Source organism: Dermacentor albipictus, unplaced genomic scaffold, assembly GCF_038994185.2.
Source record: "Dermacentor albipictus isolate Rhodes 1998 colony unplaced genomic scaffold, USDA_Dalb.pri_finalv2 scaffold_11, whole genome shotgun sequence".
In the NCBI taxonomy this organism is placed as follows: domain Eukaryota; kingdom Metazoa; phylum Arthropoda; class Arachnida; order Ixodida; family Ixodidae; genus Dermacentor; species Dermacentor albipictus.
Window position 1 is genome coordinate 16030316 of NW_027225565.1, and position 19634 is coordinate 16049949.

The 19634-nt window shown below is 48.6% G+C and overlaps 1 protein-coding gene across 1 annotated transcript in view; it reads left to right on the forward strand.

Moving 5' to 3' along the window:
• Positions 1–19634, forward strand: part of tok (tolkin) — an 897857-nt gene that overhangs the window by 856912 nt on the left and 21311 nt on the right. The window contains exons 12-13 of the mRNA XM_070528278.1: positions 3004–3164; positions 5771–5957. Coding sequence (XP_070384379.1) covers positions 3004–3164; positions 5771–5957 — 348 coding nt within the window. The remainder of the gene's footprint in view (positions 1–3003; positions 3165–5770; positions 5958–19634) is intronic.

Sequence of the window (19634 nt, forward strand, 5' to 3'; positions counted from 1 at the left end):
TAGACGCACCACACAGTTATTTCCTTTCGTGTCGCGCCTTCCTTCACTCATTTTCTTTTTTCTTCCTTTCTTTTGATTTTTTTTATTCACGGCAACTAAATTAGTCGACACAAAACAATGTGTGCAGCACCAGTTGTTCTTTCTAAATCTCAATTTAAATATTTTAAATCGTTTCCCTGTTTTCTCTTTCTAGCTTTCTTTCGATGGCCTCATCGAGCAATGTTGCACTGACACTGGAATTTGTCCTGTGTTTAACTTCTCCTGCACGGTAGCTATACGAGTTGGCATTTTCCTTACACACGCGCCGTTGCTCCTGAAAGCTGCTTTAATAATTCGAAGGTGGCCATTGATAACATTGAAAGCTCTTGGGATCCCATTTCCAATTCCGGAATCCTTGTAAATACAGGTGCCCTATATCCCGTATACCCCCGTTTTACGAAGGTTAATCAATACGCCGCCGCACTCCATTAAGGCCACGACGAATCACCCGATCAACCCCGTTTCATTCATCTTTTATCCGAAGCGCCGTGGCGGCTGTGGCGATGATTGTCTGCGCGCCAACGCGAGATGTTATCCGACATCCCCCTTTGGAGCAGTGCCTTAAACGTTATTCCTCGGCTATAGGCTGACAGCTCTTCTGGACGATTTAGTTTATATTGCACTTCCTTTTTTTCATCGCTTTTTCTCTCCGTTTCTCTCAATATTAGTGCTTTCGAAATGAGAAGGAAGAAAAAAAAAAGAAAAGTTGGTCGCCATCCTGGCGTTCCTCAAGGATAAAAACGTTTCGCCGCTTCGTGTCACCTCGTGGTTGGCATAAACGCGCCTCTGCGCCTACGCCCGGAATGCGATCCGGCAGTTTTCTCTGCTTCTCTCATTCTATTACGTTTATGCTTTCTTCCGCGTCCAAGTAAAACCGTGCGTTCTTTGAGGACCTTCAGTCCTAACTGACGGGTGGCGAATTTAGACGGGAGGAAGAAAAAGAGAGCTCGGTGAAAAAAAAAAAGAAAAAGGAAACGCAACGGCCGCATGGCGAAGTTCGGGTAAGGAGGGGAGGGGGTGTAGGAAATGTATTTACGTAACGCGTCATCTATCGATAGGGTTCGTGCGCTACAGTTCGCCGTCGAAGCTGGTGCTAAGTGGCATCGAATGCGCCTTGTCAAAATGTGCGCTCTTGGACATGCAGTGGCGGCGCCCTTTAAGCAGCGTGCTTTATTTAAAACGTGTCTCAACATTAAGTGTTCTTTTTGAAACGCCGTCCGCTGAAAAATTCGTGGTCTAATGCAGTGGTTACTGCGTTAAGTAAGCAAGCATGAAGCTACAGTGTATGGCAGTTCAGCTCAGGGTTAGCTTTGAGTGAAGGAAACATATATCGCATAAAAACCCTCAGACGCGCTCCAGTCTAATATGATTTCTCTGTGATAACTTTGCTGAAACCTGGCCCCATAGGAATTCATTATAGACCGTGTATAGCATGTCCCTCCTAATGTGATGCAGCTATGTTCTAGCATATCTCGCAAATTTAGAACAAGGATATGAAAACTTTGTAGTTCATTTTTCGAAGCAGCTAGCGAAGCAGGACCACAACGGAAACCTACAGTGGTAAAGTTCCTTTAGAGCACTTCCGTTGTTCTAGTTACGCGCAGAAGCTAAGAAGGAACGGCAGGAGATCGGTCAGCAATATAATTCTCCGAGAGGCTAGCTGCCAGATTTTGAAAGAAGTACCATATAATTCATCTTACTTTCTTGTTTAGGTCGTGACTCTGACTGTCATAATACTTTAGAGCGCGTTCCCTTTATTCTAAAGACCATATTGCTCAGTATGTCGCTAGGCTACTTCGTTTTTATCATGTAGACCCATGAAAAACATGTAAGATACCATGTAAGACGTGTGTGTGTTTGTGTGTGTGTGTTGTGCGTGTGTGTGTGTGTGTGTGTGTTTGTGTGTTTGTGTGTGTGTGCGTGTGTGCGTGTGTGTGTGTGCGTGTGTGCGTGTGTGTGTGTGTGTGTGTGTGTGTGTGTGTGTGTGTGTGTGTGTGTGTGTGTGTGTGTGTGTGTGTGTGTGTGTGTGTGTGTGTGTGGGTGGGTGGGTGGGTGGGTGGGTGGGTGGTAGCAATTATATGGAAACTGGAGGCGCGTTTGCGAAGTCGGTTCCGTCCCTGCCGTGCTGTGCCGGTATCGACGGAGCAAGCGATGCTCGCGCGTGCAGGGTTAGAAGGTCTCTGCAGAGGCACGTGCGACGCGCAATGTGTTTGCCCGTAAAAAGCGATGAAGCCGAGTGAACGCATGCTCCGCTCAGTCGGCTCTGTGGTGGATATCTGTACTCCGCCGTTACATGAGTGTTGTACTCACAGACACTTGCGTTTAATGTGTGCAGGCGTGCGCAAACCACACCATTGCAGGTGTGACACTTGCAACGCCGGTGGCGGCGCTCCTCATCATGCTAGCGCTGTGGGACGCCTGCTAGCTGCCAGGGCGCTGTTTTTGGTGGGCAGCAGAAATTGCCTCGTCTGCTGTGTCGCGACGACAACATGTCTCCCCAACGTGTTCTTTGAACACTCTCTGAGGAGTCTGAGCGCAACGTTATAGCTCGCTATCGTTTTCCGTCATCCACCCTTCGAGCAAAACTGGCCAATATTTTTTTGTTATTTTTTTCTAACGGATGGAAAGGAAGCTGTGCATTCCTAAAGACTGCGACACTTCATATACTAGTGCTGGCGACCTGGGCTGCCATAATATAACGATTCTATATTCCGATGCTATTTGTTTTCGCTCTTCTTCGGCGGTCCTTGCGGCACTCCGCCTACGTTAATTGAACGGTGTATGATAAGAAATGATGGAAAAGGAGCGAAAGGAACCACGCCATTATACCGACCTAGTGTTCTCGTCCCGCCTACTTGCTTGTTGCGGTCAGTCCTCTACGTTTGTCGGCCCCTAGCAACTCATTGATGAGCTCCCCATGTGGCGTCTTCTCCATTCGCTGAAACGTTTTCTCGCTCTCTGCAGACGCGTGCGGCGGCATGATCGAGGCATCGAATGGGACCATCACGAGTCCATCGTTTCCGGATCTGTACCCGTCCAACAAGAACTGCATCTGGGAGATCGTCGCCTCGCCCCAGTACCGCATCACGCTCAACTTCACCCACTTTGACCTCGAAGGGAACAACGTGAGTGTGCGCCGATGACGGGCCGTGTGCACTTTCATACACTTGTGTGTACTCTACTTGCCGATACACATGCGAGCGCGCACACACGCAAACATGCACAAACATGCACACGAACACGAGGCACACAAACACAGGCATGCGCTTATTTAATTTAGTTAGTGAGTAGCCTGAACACGTGAATTTCATCTTCGTGATTTAACTTGTTGCATTAAGGTACCGTGCTGCGCCCTAATTTCACGGACAAGTCTGTTTTAGCCAAAATTCAGCCACCTCATTTATGATCTAAACTGCTCAGTTTATTTTTGTTCCATAGGACTTGATTTTTTAGCTTCTGCAAAGCGTGCTTTGCTTCAGGTACACATAATATGGAAATCGTACAGAAGCCCATAGGACTACATCGCTTCCTTATTCAACTCCCACCTTTTGTCCCATGTCATGTCCACTTTTATGTTATTGTGCCTCGCGTGAAAAGGGTGGGATAGAAGTTTTAGCCGCCGATGAGAATGCCAAGTCTATTGACCGAAATATTGAAGAATTATTCGTATTTCTTGCGTCTCTCCTTTTCTGGGCAACAAAAGAAAATACCTTTCTTTCTTTCTTTTTCTTGTTTTACCTTTTCCTTTCTTCTTTTCTTTTTTTTAGATAGAGAGAGAGCTAAGACGAGGAGGGGGGGGTGCATTTCCAGAGCCACTACAGCCAGCATTTGCTGCGTCCGACGGCGTCTCTTTTTTTGAAGACAAGTGACTGAAGTGACTCGGTGCCCGCTGTACCGACACCCGGCCACGCTCGCACTTTGTGAGAGAGGCTTTGGTTCCCACCTCGCTTATCGTGCCTCCAGTTTTGTGTGCGCTGTCCGAATGAGCGCTGATCCTGTCCAATGTTTGCGCCAACCGTGACGGAGGGAGTCAGAAGCATCCCTAAAGACAAACCTAACCATGCGTGCCTTGTTGTCGATAAGCGTGAGGCGTGGGCCGCTGGAGCTTAAACCCTGACAGAATGCCGATATAGCGCAGCCGTTCATGCGAACTTTCGAAATCTGGAAGGCAGCGAAAAGGCCACCTTTGAATTGAATTCTGGGGTTTTACTTGCCGAAACGCCGGCAACGCACTCCGTAGTGTGTGACTTCGTAATAATTTTGGCCACCAGGGGATTTTTAATGGGCCCCCAATGCACGGGACAGGGTTGTTCTTGCACTGAGCCCCCATCGAAATGCGGCCGCCGCGACCTGGATTTCATCCCGCAACCTCATGCTTAGCAGCGCAACAGCACAGCCTCTAAGCCACTGCCACAGGTGAAAAAGGCCAACATTTTAATGAGAATAAGAATAACGGTGATGAATGGAAGGCTGCGTTCTTTGCTTTTTATTTGGGTCTACGCAGTGTAGGTCTGCTCTAAACGCTGCGCGCCCCAGCCATATGGGAGAATGCTCTGTCTCTTATTTCGTGTCTTTCATCATTCTGAAAACTTGGCAGTGCACCGGCGCTATCATGATGTTCCTGTACCAAAAGGAGAAGACAAATTAAGAAAAGTAACAAAGAAATTACGAAATTCAATCAGGAAATGTAACCTACACAAGGGAGCCCGCAAACTTTTGTGTAATCGCTGCTATATGCACCTTGGTTGTTCGATGTTATGAATTTGTTCTACTGCTTTGGCGACGAAGTTATTCCATAAAGCGTCTGCGGTTCCCTCTGGAAACGCGATGTTATGGTTCGTGGCAGAAAGTGGCTAACCTTATACGCGTACATTTTAAAGTATAGGAGCGAAAGTTGTTCTAGTGAATAGAGGAATGCTTGCGGAAAGCGAGGCACGTGGCGCCGTCATAAGGCGAGTTGCTGCGCGCGACGTATTATACGATTGGGACAACGTTGCCTGTTCGGTTCTGAATGCGGTTCACCCGCGGTTACTGTGCGAAGTCTCACCGTGAGTGCGCCCACGTGCGCGTAAAAGGTACAAGGAGCATGTGCGTGTGTAGGAGGAGGAAGAGGAGTGCTGCTTGCTGCAGGGTCAGTCTTGCAAAAGCGGCAAATGTAGAACAAGAAGAAGTTGTTTTTCATTTTTCAACTTGCTTCACTGCACGTTACCTTATGTATAAACGCTCTACTAACCCCACTACTGTAATGACCACGGGGCGAATGTTGGTATCCCTATAAATAAATAAATTAATTAATTTACCTTAGCGGGGTCTGATTTCAGCATACATGTAAATTCAAACGACTAATTTCTCTTATGCTTCCCTTGGCTTCCGTATCGGTTTGATTCGTGCGTTTGTCCCGTGAAGGAGTTGCTTGGTTTGTTCTCCCTTCCTCTCTCCCCAATTCTTGTCTCTCCCCGTTCCCCTGTGTATGTATACAGCAAACTGTAACGCATGTCTGGTTGACCTTCCGGACTTATTTCCCATTCCTCTTCCTTGTTTGTTAGCTTTTTTTCTTAAATTCCTTCTTGTTGTAAGCCTCCCTAAAGCCTTTCTTCTGTACCACCTTTTGATTTTCCTTAACTAATCTCGTTCCGTTACCTTTACGAGCGAATTTGAGCGACCAGGGCACTTAGCACCCGCGTGTTATAGGTTGACACCATCTAACTCGATTGCTCTTTCACGGCTGCAGCAAGACTGCGAGTACGACAAGGTGGACATCCTCAGCAAGATGGGCGACAACACGATCCGGAAGCACGGGCTCTTCTGCGGCTCCTACCTGCCACCCATCATCACCTCCGAGGGCAACAGCCTGCGCATCGAGTTCAGCTCGGACAACTCGGTCCAGAAGAGCGGCTTCGCGGCGGTTTTTCTCACGGGTGAGTTGGACGGCGGGCAGTTGCCGCTATTTGGCTGTCGCATGCCAGAGCTTGCCACTTACAAACTACATGCAGCACGCCGTGCGTGTAGCCCCCCTTCCATGCGGTGATCACGCTCACTGCTGTGGTGAGCGACGTATGGATGAGGAAGCATGTATTAACCAGAAAAGTGCTTCGTCATTGACCAGCGTTTAGGTGCCCGTCGTTCGCGGTATATATCGGTCGGCGCAATAACAAGACGTGTACCGCCGCGATGGCGTACGGCACTTGCGAAAGACGCGCCAGTGAGACGAATCGGGGACCCGCCGTGGTTGCTCGGTGGGTATGGTGTTGGGCTGCTGAGCACGAGGTCGCGGGATCGAATCCCGACCACGGCGGCCGCATTTAGATGGGGGCAAAAACACCCGTGTACTTAGATTTAGGTGCACGTTAAAGAACCCCAGGTGGTCGAAATTTCCGGAGTCCTTTACCACGGCGTGCCTCATAAGCAGAAACTGGTTTTGGCTCGTAAAACCCCATAACTTAAAAGACGAATCGGGAGCACTAAGAGCCGCAATGAAGAGACATGGCATTTACACTAATAGCTCGGGGTTGCTTGTTTTGCAATATTTCGAAGGAATTCCTCATGGATACGGAGGACGGATAGAAAGAGAGTGAGAGCCTGTGCGGAATATAGCGATGGCTCTGCTGTCGAGGCGTACTGTTACCTTCTTAATCTTGTATTCTCCTTTCTTTTTTTTTTAGCTATCGAAATGCAGTCATTCCTGGTTGTAACCGGTAGTTTAGTTCACTCGTCCGAGAATTGATGCATATGTAAATTTTGTCAGTCTTCCGACCCCTAGGGAGGATCGACATGCATTAGGTATGTGATTTGGTGTCTGCATTATGCGTGTGCTTTATGGACTGCATGATTTGCGTGTAAAGGAACAGCGTTCGTCGCAGAAAGATTTTTCGCGACTCATCCAAGCAATGTAGTCCACATCTGGTTTTGTTCCGTTGAGGAATAATGTTTGTCGGTGGAGTTTCATGGCGAAGAAGCTCAAAGAAAATAGGCAGAAATAATGAAGTTGCTTTGCATTTACCAGCACGTATCACCTGACATGCATGAGGCATTTTTATTACTGGTTTCAGCCATATTTCTGATGCCCTTGTTCCAATTAATATGATTAATATAGCGAGTTGGCTATTTTCTTTCCCGAAAATACCTTTCTTTCTCTGTGGTGGTGGTGGTGGTGGTGGTGGTGGTGGTGGTGGTGAATTGTAGCAACAGGCGGGTTTAGCCTGGCGAACAAGGCCGGCAATTGCTCCGCCCGAGCGTCTCGCACAATACCGCTGATGGGTTTCACCATATGTCCATCAAACCGGTCTCTCTTAAGAAATCGATGAGGAGACGTGAAGTTTCTTTGCGGGCCATCACTGATCCTTCGGGAAATATAAGTTGTTGCAGGCGTGCATGCGGAAGGTCCTTGTTTTGCAAATTCTTCAGGAGAGTGTCTCTTGCATCTTGGAATTGCTGGCAGGACCACAAAAAGTGCTCAATGTCTCCTGTCTCGTTGCATGCCGTACAGTTCGGAGAATTTATTCGCCCCGTTTTAAATAACCAGGCCGGTGTGCTAGCAGATCCTGTCCTTATACGATGTAGAAGTGAGGCTTCCTCTCGGTGCAATCTCTTGGTTACGCAGGGCATATGCGGTGGAACCCAAAGCGACGCAAAGTGATTTCGAATTTCAGATTTTTGCACTTGATTACTCTTTGGAGCCTTGATTTTGGGAGGATGATATAGCGCTGCGTATGCAAGCGCATCAGCTTTTTCGTTTCCTGAGATACCAATGTGGGAGGGAATCCACTGAAACTTTACTGTGAAGCCTTTGTTGTTGAGGTCTTTCACGATGGCTAGGGATTTGCGTGGGAACTTGAGGGATGGCAAACCACGGTATACTTGTTGTAATGCGGCCTTTGAGTCCGTAAGGACAACCACATTCTGCGGAGGCAAAGTCTTTAATTTGCGCAGAGCAGAAGCTATCGCTACGCCTTCCACAACTGTGGACGAGGCTATACAGTCCAGACGCCCAGACCACGTATATCTTAGAGAGGGAATGTAGTATGCAGCTGCACAGCGGTCTTCGTCTGCCTTGACAGAGCCATCTGTGTATACTTGTAGGTGATTCGGGTAAGTCGTGTTCAGGTGTTCCAGGACTAATGCCTTGGCTTCTGCAGATGGAATGCAGCTCTTTGATTGCAATCCTGGTACACTTAAGTTGCGTGTTTCTTTCTTTCTTTCTTTCTTTCTTTCTTTCTTTCTTTCTTTCTTTCTCTACAAAATGCGGTTACCAGGTGTTTCTTTATTGCGATAGCAATTGTATGGACACTGTAGGATAATTTCTGCCGTTGGCGTCGCCGTGAGGCGCTGTATAAAGTCTAAGGTCGATAAGATCAACGCGGCGCGGCGTATATTATTTTTTCTTGTACATACTGCAGCGCAATAATCGCTATAGCAGGAGTAGATTAAGAGAGGAAAATTATACAGAGAAAGGTACGATCCGACGATGAGGGTGATGTGCTAGGACCATTCATCCTGGATAGCAGATACAAAATTTCGGATTGAGCATGAGCGAATAGACCCAGGTAAGGAATTCCAGTCTTCTATAGAACGAAGGAAAAAGCTGAATTCAAACATATTAGTGGCGAGCAAAGTAGGGCATCAAGTTCAAGTTGTGATGTCGACTCGTCGATGCCTCTGGCGCGAGGTTAGTACAGCTGTATGCTGTATCTGCGAGATAAAGCGTGCGAGGGTGAGCCGGCAATCGCTAGCGATCGCGGCTCAACCTCGCGCACACAACGGAGGAAAGCGGGGACGAAGCACGCCGCCTTTCGTCGCACGCAGAGCTTCGGGGGGACAGTAGGCGGCGGCGCGTTTTACTTAGGCGGCCCGGGCGGCCGCGCGCGCCCGGCCGCGTATTTCCAATTGCTAGTAGGCACAGCGTGGCGTGGCATTTGCGGAGACGACGGACGCTTGCGCGCATGCGCGAGTAAGAGCGGCTGCGAGTAAGGAAATGTGGGGACTTTTGCTCCTAGAGTATAGGACTGTGCCTAGGCACTACGGAGGAGTTTCTTAGCGCGTGTTGTATGCGTTTGTCCCTAGGCGTGCCGGCAGAATTCGCGGGGCGTGGTTTAGCGTCGCAAGTTGGCGGCTGGACTTAAATATATTTAGTTAATCGGGTTTTTTTACTAATTGAACCAACGTGTCATTATTTCGCATTATTGGTGGCGCCTCCAGGACACCAAAGTGGCAACGGGGACATCAAAGCTAGAACCCGACCTGGCCCTTGGGTTGGGGCTCGCTGAGGTCTGCGCGTGCCAAGGGCGTATAAGATCGGCAGTCCGCTATCACGGACAGCCAATTTTTTATGCGAACAGCCCCTGGCACGCTCCGGCCTCCACGGCCCCAACCCACGGCCCGCCCTGCTTCCAGTTTTGATGTCCCCGCTATCGCTTAGGTGCTTAGGAGATCATGCGCCGCCTGCTTTAATTTAACCTCAGGTGCTCTCCTGAGGCCTCCGTTTGCGGGTTACATGTGCCCTCCTGTAGCAGTGCTTGTAAAACATGCAATCTATCATCGCTACTAAAAAAGCGACCCGCGACTTATACAACACCAGTCAGAGCCTTGCCCCTCCAGACACAGCGATCACCAAATGGCGTGCCCGTGCCTACTGCGTCACCGCGCGGGCAGCCAGCGGCGGAGCGTAAACAAACTGGACCGCACTCCGCAATGCCGGCATGCCTAAGGGACAAACGCATACAACACCCGTTAAGAAACCTCCTCCATAGTTCCTAGGCATATTCAAGGAGCAAAGGCCCCCATATTTTCTCTCTCGCACCCGCTCTTACTGGCGCCTGCGCAGAAACGTCGAGCACCGCGAGAAACGCCACGGCCCGCTGTACCTACTAGCAATTGTAGAAACGCCGCCCGGCCCGGCCGCTGTGTCTTGAAAGCCATCTGCTACGAGTAGAGTCCGCGCTGCGCTTTGCTTTCGCGGCATAGTTCCCGTTGATGCGAGCGGCCGCACGAAGGTCAATTCGCTCGCTGCTGCTGCAGCGTTTTGACAGCAATTTTTCGCGGCCATTGAGTCAGATGTGTTCATGTTTGCTAGTGTGCGCGCGAGACACCACGCTTGTTAATTTAGTTAGTACGCCTATGTTTGGAAGACTGTACGTCGGATAAAACTACTATTATTACTTCGTATGGCTGCCCACTAATTTTCTATGGCAACCGATGTTTCGCCTTTCTGTCGAAACTGCGTTTTTTTTATCTGCACCAAATGTAAAAAAAGTATCAGTGCCCTTCCACTCTGTGAAGAAGGATGACCAGCGAAGCTGTGTATGGAGGCTGCTTAATGGCGAACTGCTCCTCCGTCGCGGGTCGGCCCGGTATTGCACTATCTTCGGGATCGGCCCGGGAGTGCTTAAAGCCGGCCCTCTACTACACGCATTGTACCCCTCAACATTTACAAGAGACTGCCAATTCTGCAATACACCAAACATTCTTTAGCACATGGTCTGGGAATGCAAAAAGAAACCGTGGACAACGCCTGTCCAAGCAGCAACAGAAGACCAGTGGGATGCACAGCTGACAAGCAAAAAACCTGAGGACCAACTTCGGCTGGTGAACTAGTTCAGGCTATCAGCATAGGTTCACGGCTACCTGGAATAGAGTGGCCGCCCATGTTCTGGCATCAACAGTTTGGTCTAGGAAATAAAGCTTATTCACTCACCGCAGCCGCGGGTCGGCCCGGTATTGCACTATCTCCGGCATGGGCCCACGTATGGGAAGTGATTAACGCCTGCTTTACCTCCGCCGCGGGTCGATATGGCATTGCACTATCTTCGGAATCGGCCCACGTATGGGGAGTGCTTAACGTTTGCTTCACCTCTGCCGCAGGCTCCCCGGTATTGAATAATCTTCGAGATCGGCCCAAGTACGGGGAGTGCTTAACGCCTCCTTCACCTCCACCGCGGGTCGGCCCGGCATTGCACTATCTTCGGCATCGACCCACGTATGAAAAATTGTTGGTCTACGCACGGACTCGATGCGCCAGATCCTGCCCGTAGACAGCTTCGCTGTAAAATTTGGGGGACGCTTAAGTTTCGCCTTTAAGAGTGGAACGCGATAGCATTCAAAGTTCCCTGACTGGTTCTCACGCATCCCGGCATCTGCAGCTTATGTAACCATAACGTTTACCAGAGAAAGTTGGCGGCGAACGATATGCACGAAGGCGAGCTTTCTGGTAGAAACGTGGCCTGTTGCGTGGGCTGATCTTCTGTTATTGTTTCACACTTTTCATATTTCAGTCTCAAAAGATTTAACATAAAAGTCATACGCTGTCAAGGTTTTGTTTCATGACATTTGCTTGTGGGCTCTTAATCTCAAAATTCCGAGAAATTACTTTCTAAAGAATGTAAGACGAGGTTTGAGCAACTTTAGTGATAGAAGAAGCAGAGGTCCCACCGAGCGGCCGCTGCTATTTCGGCACACCTGTCAATATTATTTGCCTGTATTTTTTTTTTCGAAGAATCACTGCTGTTTTGGCACTTTGTGCTGTTGCCCAGAGAGGACAGACGTCCTGTGGGATACCTACATGTGAAAGATAATGCACATTATCGTGTGGTTTTGCTGCCCTCTGCGGCGCATCTCTGCATACCACGGCGGTAGGCAGCAAAGAGCACCGGCACGAGCCATACGTCCGACGGCGCTGAGACGCATGACTGTCACACAATCGGCCCAATATTCGGAAGTGCCACAACATGCGACTAATATCATCAAGCCGGTGACGCTAGTTTTCAGCGCTGCAGTACGTTTCAACCCAGCTTCAGCGAATATGGCCGAGGCATGCGAAAGTGAAGCCAAGAAACCCCAGGTTCACGAAAATAAGACATTCACCAATGAGCGAAGAACATATAGACTGTGACGATACACCGTTCTCTTGATAGCGTATAAAAAGAAGCAACCTGAGGGAATTCCAGTTTTTTTACTTTCAGAGGCAGGTCGCAACTGCTGGTAAGTGATTCCAAACCACGCTGCGTCAGAAATTGTTTCCTTGGCAAAGGAAAAGATGCAGTCATTGCGTGTGGATAGAGATGGAAGTTTCTCTGTCAACGTTACTTCCGTGTCATCCGCAAGACATCTACTGTTGATGAATGAAGCGGCTGGTTTGGCATTCAAACCAGCTTTTTCGGCATCTTATGCAAAAAATACTGGCAATATACGCGATGTCCCAGTTCAGTGTACGGAAGAACAGCTCGTTGATTTGCTGGAGGATTTTGGCGTGACATCTGCCCATCGTCAGGCACGATACAATTGTTAAGAAGACAGAGCGGTATAATCGCGCCCTATGAGAACCGTTATTCTCCATGGAAGACAAACCAATGCTGCAAAGAGTGCACTTGGGTTTCTAGAGTCATCCTGTCGAAGAATACTTTGGTCCTGCGCTGAGACGCTACAACTGCCAGAGATGCGGACATTTACTGAAGGACTGCCGCAGTCCGCGTCGCTGCAAGATATGCTCAGAAGACTACAACCACTCAGAGTTCACGTCTGTGTGTGAGCCAAAGCGTGCCAACTGTGGCGGAAACCATACAGCATCCTATTCCGGATGTCCTCACAACAGAGCTGCCTCAAAGCTACATAGACACAAGTTGACATACGGAAGGCTGCCTCCTCATAATGCGCCCCCACTTAACGTTGATGCCGTAAGATATGCGCCTCCAACTCCCAACAAAACGCAGGAGCATGCGGACAAGTTGAACTATTCTGCAGCTCTAAAGCAATCAGGTCGACAACCTTCCGACAGCGAGCGACACGATCCATCTTCAGAGAATGCTACTCATCTTGCCCAGGCATCGCGTCGAAATCGCCAACCTTGTCAGTAACGCCCTCTGCCAGTGACACAGCAACCTCAACTAACATCGCAGCTACTGCCCCCGCATTCGCCCCAACCACACCAGTCATGCCAGCGACCATCCCAGTCAGCTCTACAGTGATCTGCTCCGATCACAGATCGAGCTTCAGCGTCGTTTCGTGATTACGAATCTATACCCGTGGCACAGATGACCCTTCCAATACTATTTGCAGGTTTGAGTGCAATTCTCGTTGCCGTTTCACATGCAAACAACCTCCCACAGGCAAAGTAACTGCTGTCTGTGGAGTCGTTGGTGTTTCCACAACCATCAACAGATCCACGACAGCCTTACAATGAATAATCGTTACAACAATGTTTTCATATTTCCGTGGAATGCTAATAGCCTTGTAACAAGTCAGCTGACTTTCGCAAACTACTAGCTCAACGTAACTTCCCTGTTTTATGTGTACAGGAGGCAGGCGTACGAGATGACTTTCGTCTTTCAAACTATGCGATATATAAGTCGTCGCGCATTGTTAGAAATAGCCGAGCGACGTTATGCGTGAAAAAAGATCTACCGTCCTATTTAATATAGTCGAGTGACTCAGATATACCGGAGTTCGTAGCATGCAAGATAACTTTTAAAAATACATACGTCACGGTGATAAGTCGTTATCTACAACGTTCCAACAAAATATCTGTAGACAGCTTGGTGAATGTGTTTGGTATCATAAACCCATATGTTCTGGTTTGTGGGGACTTCGCACATAACATCGTCTGGGGCAGTGAACATAAAGATTCCCACGGAAGCGTTATCGAGTGCGCAGCGGAGAAATGTAATTTGACCGTGTTAAATGACAGCTCTCTAACGTTTTTGCAGAGGTTTCGTTACTTCAGCTGTATAGATGTTACGCTCTGCTCACATGACCTTCTTGATGGCGTTGAATGGTCAACGGACATACAAACTCACGACAGTGATCATTTTCCTATTCTGGTAAAATATTGTGTCATACGGAGTGAAGGGACCCGGCGCTACTCAACAAATTACTAATTGTCAAAATTTTTGTCACTATATAACCAACTCATTGGGCGAAAATCCAAACTTTCAGTGTTTCGCAGATATATTGTGTGAGTCTTACAAAATCTGCATAAAGAAAGTCTTGGTCTCAAATGAATATGCTGCAGTTTACGGGGAATACGAATGTCTACGAGAAATTAGAAGACGAGCAGAACGTGCTTACCGTCGCAGCGACAAACTGGATGACTACAAGATGGCACAGTAAGTTGAATCAACTTCGCGCAGACGCTTACACAAATTAGGTGCGAGACGATGGCGAGAATACTGCGCGCTGTTGTCTCCTTTCAACCCAGTTCCCAGAATAAAGTCAGTTCTCCGATTTTTAACGCGATAGCGTTAAGGAGCTCGTGTCACAGAAAAGCCGGTGTCGTCGGCGTCGGTGTCGGCGTCGGTGTCGGGTGTCGGCGTCGGTGTCGGCGTTTTGCGGCGTTGACCGTGAGCGATAAATCACGGCAGGCACTCCATAAATAAAAAGCAACTTCCAAGATGGGCTGGGTGGGAATCGAACCAGGGTCTCCGGAGTGCGAGACGGAGACGCTACCACTCAGCCACGATTTCGATGCTTCCCAAAGGTACAAACGCGCCTCTAGTGAATGCGGTGTTGCCTTCGAAACGAGCCGTGGAAAGTTATACTGTGGTGTATATCGGTAATTATGAACATGTAACTTACAGAAGTCGCAATTACACGAGTAGCGAAGTGCGTTTCGCTGCATTTCTTCTGCGCTTTCCGCACACGGAGAGCCATCTTGCGGCAAACACAGAAGACCCCCTCCTCTCCATGTACGGCGCTGCCCCGACAGATGGCGCGCCACGCACGCATTGGAGCTGTCGCGGCTCGGACTCTCTCCCCTGACAACGCTTCGCCTTGCTCCCTCTGTAGAATCAAGCGTCCTTCATTTCTTTAGATCACTATCTCTCTATCTCTCTGCCCGTGCCGATCACGGCGTTTGGCTGGCGTGCATCATTTCCCCCTCCGGGATACCGAGTTCTTTGGTTCGCTCCGCTTGCTCAGGCGCACGTTTCGTTGCTGCGCCGAACGCGGCGTTGCTCGACCATATGGCTCGACGCTCACCGCGTCTGATGCGGGGCGCCTCGTAAGTGATGGCTGCCCTGTAGCCCATTGTCTTACACCCATTGGCGGGTCGACGGGAACGCTATCGCGTTCCACTCTTGAAGGCGAAGCATAAGCGTCCTCCAATTTTTTAGTAAGCTAGTTACCCAGAGCCGTCCTTTCCGAGTCCTTGCCGTATCTCGAAACGCTCCGCAAACACCTGTTGCTAACCCATTCTTTCAACTTATAACCCGGCCGACCAGGGATTTCGTTTACTTGCCTACAATTTGCCAATTCCACAGCACTAGCACAACAGAAGGTTCGTGCGTGCTTTATGTCACAACATCCACAACTTGATTGTGAGTTTAGATTAAATGAATTGAAAAGTGCTCTTTCGTCATGTCGTACAAAGACAGCCGCAGGCCCAGATGGTGTTACGTGTGTGATGTTAAAGAACCTAGGTCCAGTAGGTGGAACGGCTCTTTTGGATATATTTTATGATATCTGGATAAGAGAGACTCTTACAGATTCATGGAAAGTAGCTCCTGTAATTCCAGTACTGAAACCAGGGAATACTCCTCTTTGTATTGACTCCTACCGACCCGTCGGTCTCGCATGCTGTTTTTGTAAACTAATGGAGATGACAGACAGTCGACTGCAAGGGTCGTGTGAGTACACAAAGGTGCTTTCGAAGTACATGGCAGGTTTTTGGCAAAATTGGTGTACAATAAATGCAGTGTTAGACACTGTCACATGCATCGAATATGAACGAATGCATGGAAACCTGACAATGGCAGAGAAAGAGAGAGAGAAAATAATGCAGAGAAAGGCAGGGAGGTTAACCAGAGGTAGTTCCGGTCGGCTACGCTGCGCAGGGGGAAGGGTTAAGGGGGATAAAAAGAGATACAGAGTGGAAGGGGGAGATAGAAAAAAAGAGAGACAAGCTTGAACAATGCCCGTACACTACAGAGCGGTAGGGGGCGGCATTCTTAGAGTCTGTTGTGAAGCCCCGCAGACCGCAAGAACCTTAACAGCGCGAGTAAGGCCTTCAACGCTGATGTTCTTTCGGAGCATTGACCTGAAGCTTTTAGTTCTGAAAGTGTACGATTGTCCAACTGGTCCAGTACTCTGCACATCACTTGTCTTTCAGCATTGTATCGCGGGCAGACACAGATAATGTGTGCGGGCGTCTCGTCGATGTTACATGTGTCGCATGTGGGGCTGTTGGCCATTCCTATCAGGAAAGCATACGAGTTTGTAAAGGCAACGCCTAGCCACGGATGGTAGAGCATGGTCTGTTCACGTTTCAATTGTTTCTATAAAAAATAATTTCGCTTGAGAAATTTGATATCCATGGCAGGCCAAGCTCTCACATACTAGCAAGGATGTGTATGTGACTCATAGTGTCGAATGCCCTTTGAATGTCTAAGTATTCGTAAGTATTATTATCCGCAGGGCAGTGTTTTCAGTCCGTTTTTCTTCAACTGTGTCATGGCAGCGTTACCACAAAAACTGTCGTCTTGTCTGCAGTATTCTTTGTACGCAGATGACATCTGCATTTAGGCCTCTGGATCTCGTATACAAGACATACAAATAACACCGCAAGAGGGTCTTGATATTATCGACAGCTTTTTGAAAGAACGAGGCATGACGCCCTCATACAGAAAGACAGCCGCACTTCGTTTCACCAGACCAAAGCTGAATAATTTCAAACTCACGCTTCAAGGGCAAACTTTGGTGTTCGTGAAAGACCATAAATTTCTGGGCGTTATTCTTGACCACTGTAGGAGTTGTCTGGAGGACCTTGGGCGACAGGACTAAACGAGCAGGATTTAATGACAGTATTTACATATTAAACATGAGGTACAGTGGCAGTCTAGCGCGACTCCCATATGGAGCCCGCAAGACTAACATACAGCAAACAGCTTACGAGCACACAGCTCACGAGTACATTTCGAGCATGACAACGAGCACTCAGCTCCCGACGACGAGCACACTCTAGCAGCCGGCAATCGCTGCTTATATTCTCTCCGCTTGACGTCATAGTTCGACGTCATCGTTCGACGTCACCGTTCGAAGACCCCGTGGACGGATTCCCCGTGGACGGAGTCTCATTGGACGGAAACGTTCGTTCAGTCATTGTAAACTAGCCACCCCCCGCAGGACGGCCCACACACATAAAGGCCCCCACGTTCGAGTGTCCGGAGCCGACGTCAGAGGGCTTCGTAGAACTCTCGGTGCCGCATAGCTCTCGGTGGCGCATAGCTCTCGGTGCCGACGTCAGAGGGCTTCGTAGAACTCTGCTCCGTCCCGGGTGGCGCTGGCGGCTAGCACATTCCTGAGCTGACCGCGCGCCACGTGGCTGCCGGCCATTCGCAGTTCTCCGAAGTGCGCCCCGTCCGGCCGGATTGGAACACGTGCAGCGGGCTGAAAGCTGGCACGTTGCCACCCCGTCCGGCCATTCCTAACACCACCTGTAGTCATGGGCCTCGCCTATATGTGCTAGTGAAAAGTGTACAGATACTGTAATAAACATACTTCGGTGATTGGCTGGCACAACATGGGGGGGGGGGGGGGGGAGGGGGATCAGTCTCTACACTATCAAAAGGTAATAACGCACTCATAAAACAAACAAAAATGCTTATTCCGCACCTATTCTCAGCGGTTTATCGCAAACTTCCGAGGAACGTCTTCAACGTTTACTGGCAAGGGGACTGCGAGTTTGCCTTGAGGTTCCGCAGGCTACGTCGAGTTCTCTAGTAATTGCTGAAGCTCGTCACCTACCATTTTCAGCCATACGAATGGTCGAAACATGCCGACGTATTTATCGCTTCTTAACTCAACCCGAGAAGCATCTATTTAATCTGGCGCTTAGCAAGCGAAACAAAAGCTAAATTCATGATGTTGTTTACGAGCATTAAGCATTATTACCGAGATTTGAATTATGCAAAGCAGATGTTTGTTACGCTCCTTGATGATGATTATCATCATCATCATCAGCCTGGTTACGCCCACTGCAGGGCAAAGGCCTCTCCCATACTTCTCCAACTACCCCGGTCACGTACTAATTGTGGCCATGTTGTCCCTGCAAACTTCTTAATCTCATCCGCCCACCTAACTTTCTGCCGCCTCTTGCTACGCTTCCCTTCCCTAGGAATCCAGTCCGTAACCTTAATGACCATCGGTTATCTTCCCTCCTCATTACATGTCCTGTCCATGCCCATTTCTTTTTCTTGATTACTACTAAGATGTCATTAACTCGCGTTTGTTCCCTCACCCAATCTGCTCTTTTCTTATCCCTTAACGTTACACCCATCATTCTTCTTTCCATAGCTCGTTGTGTCGTCCTCAATTTAAGTAGATCCCTTTTCTTAGGCCTCCAGGTTTCTGCCCCGTACGTGAGTGCTGGTAAGACACAGCTGTTATACACTTTTCGCTTGCGGGATAATGACAGCCTGCTGTTCATGATCTGAGAATGCCTGCCAAACGCACCCCAGCCCATTCTTATTCTTCTTATTATTTCAGACTCATGATCCGGATCCGCAGTCACTGCCTGTCCTAAGTAGATGTATTCCCTTACCACTTCCAGTGCCTAGCTACCTATCGTAAACTGCTGTTCTCTCCCGAGACTGTTAAACATTACTTTAGTTTTCTGCTGATTAATTTTTAGACCCACCCTTCTGCTTTGCCTCTCCAGGTCAGTGAGCATGCATTGCAATTGATCATTTGAGCTACTAAGCAAGGCAATATTATCAGTGAATCGCAAGTTACTTGCAATTACTTGGACTTCTTACCTTGATGGTAACAAGTCCTAAAGTAGAATTATCTCTCGAAGGGATAATGTCTAAAAGAGATATGTTCATGGTAGCCGCACAGCAACTTGCACTATTCCAAATTTACTCATTATATCCCCAGAACATCCCTGTGTATACAGACGGTTCGTGCCATAAAAATTCCTCGGCTTCAGCATTCGTCGTACCACATTTGGCGCTAGAGCAGACATTTAAATTACGCCGAGAGACATCCTCCACCTTTGCTGAACTTTTTGCAGTCCTGTCTGCTTTGCGTTTCGCATCAGTAAAAAATGCGCAGAAATAGGTTATCTTTAGCGATTCCCAAGCCACTCTCCCATATGCTACAAAGCAATAAAAAATTTCTTTGAACACATTGATGTTGTATGAGATGCTAAAAAAACAAACGAAAGCAAGCGCAATGAGTCACGTAACTGCATTTCAGTGGGTACCCGGAAACTGCAATATTCCTGGTAACACACAGGCGTCCTTCTCCAACAAGGTCAGCATCCCTCGTGCCTCCTAACAAATAAAGTTTATACCACCACTTACCATCGTGTTTCACTCCCTCAGCACGTTCAACCTCAGCTTTGTGGTGTTTAGAACAACCTCAAGTGCGTCTTACGGTTCCAGGGATGAGAAAGAAGACCGACCTGCCTACTTTGGCCTTGAAGCAAGCAGCTCTGGATTGTTTGCACACTTTCTACTTTGATCGAGTCCACATATATACGGATGGCTCTTCCACTCAGACCAGCCCCACCAGCGTAGTGGTTATACTATCGCGATCACTAAGCATCCAATACAAGATTTCTCACTTTACAACATCGACCGGTTCGGAGCTTGTTGCCCTCCGAGGTGCCG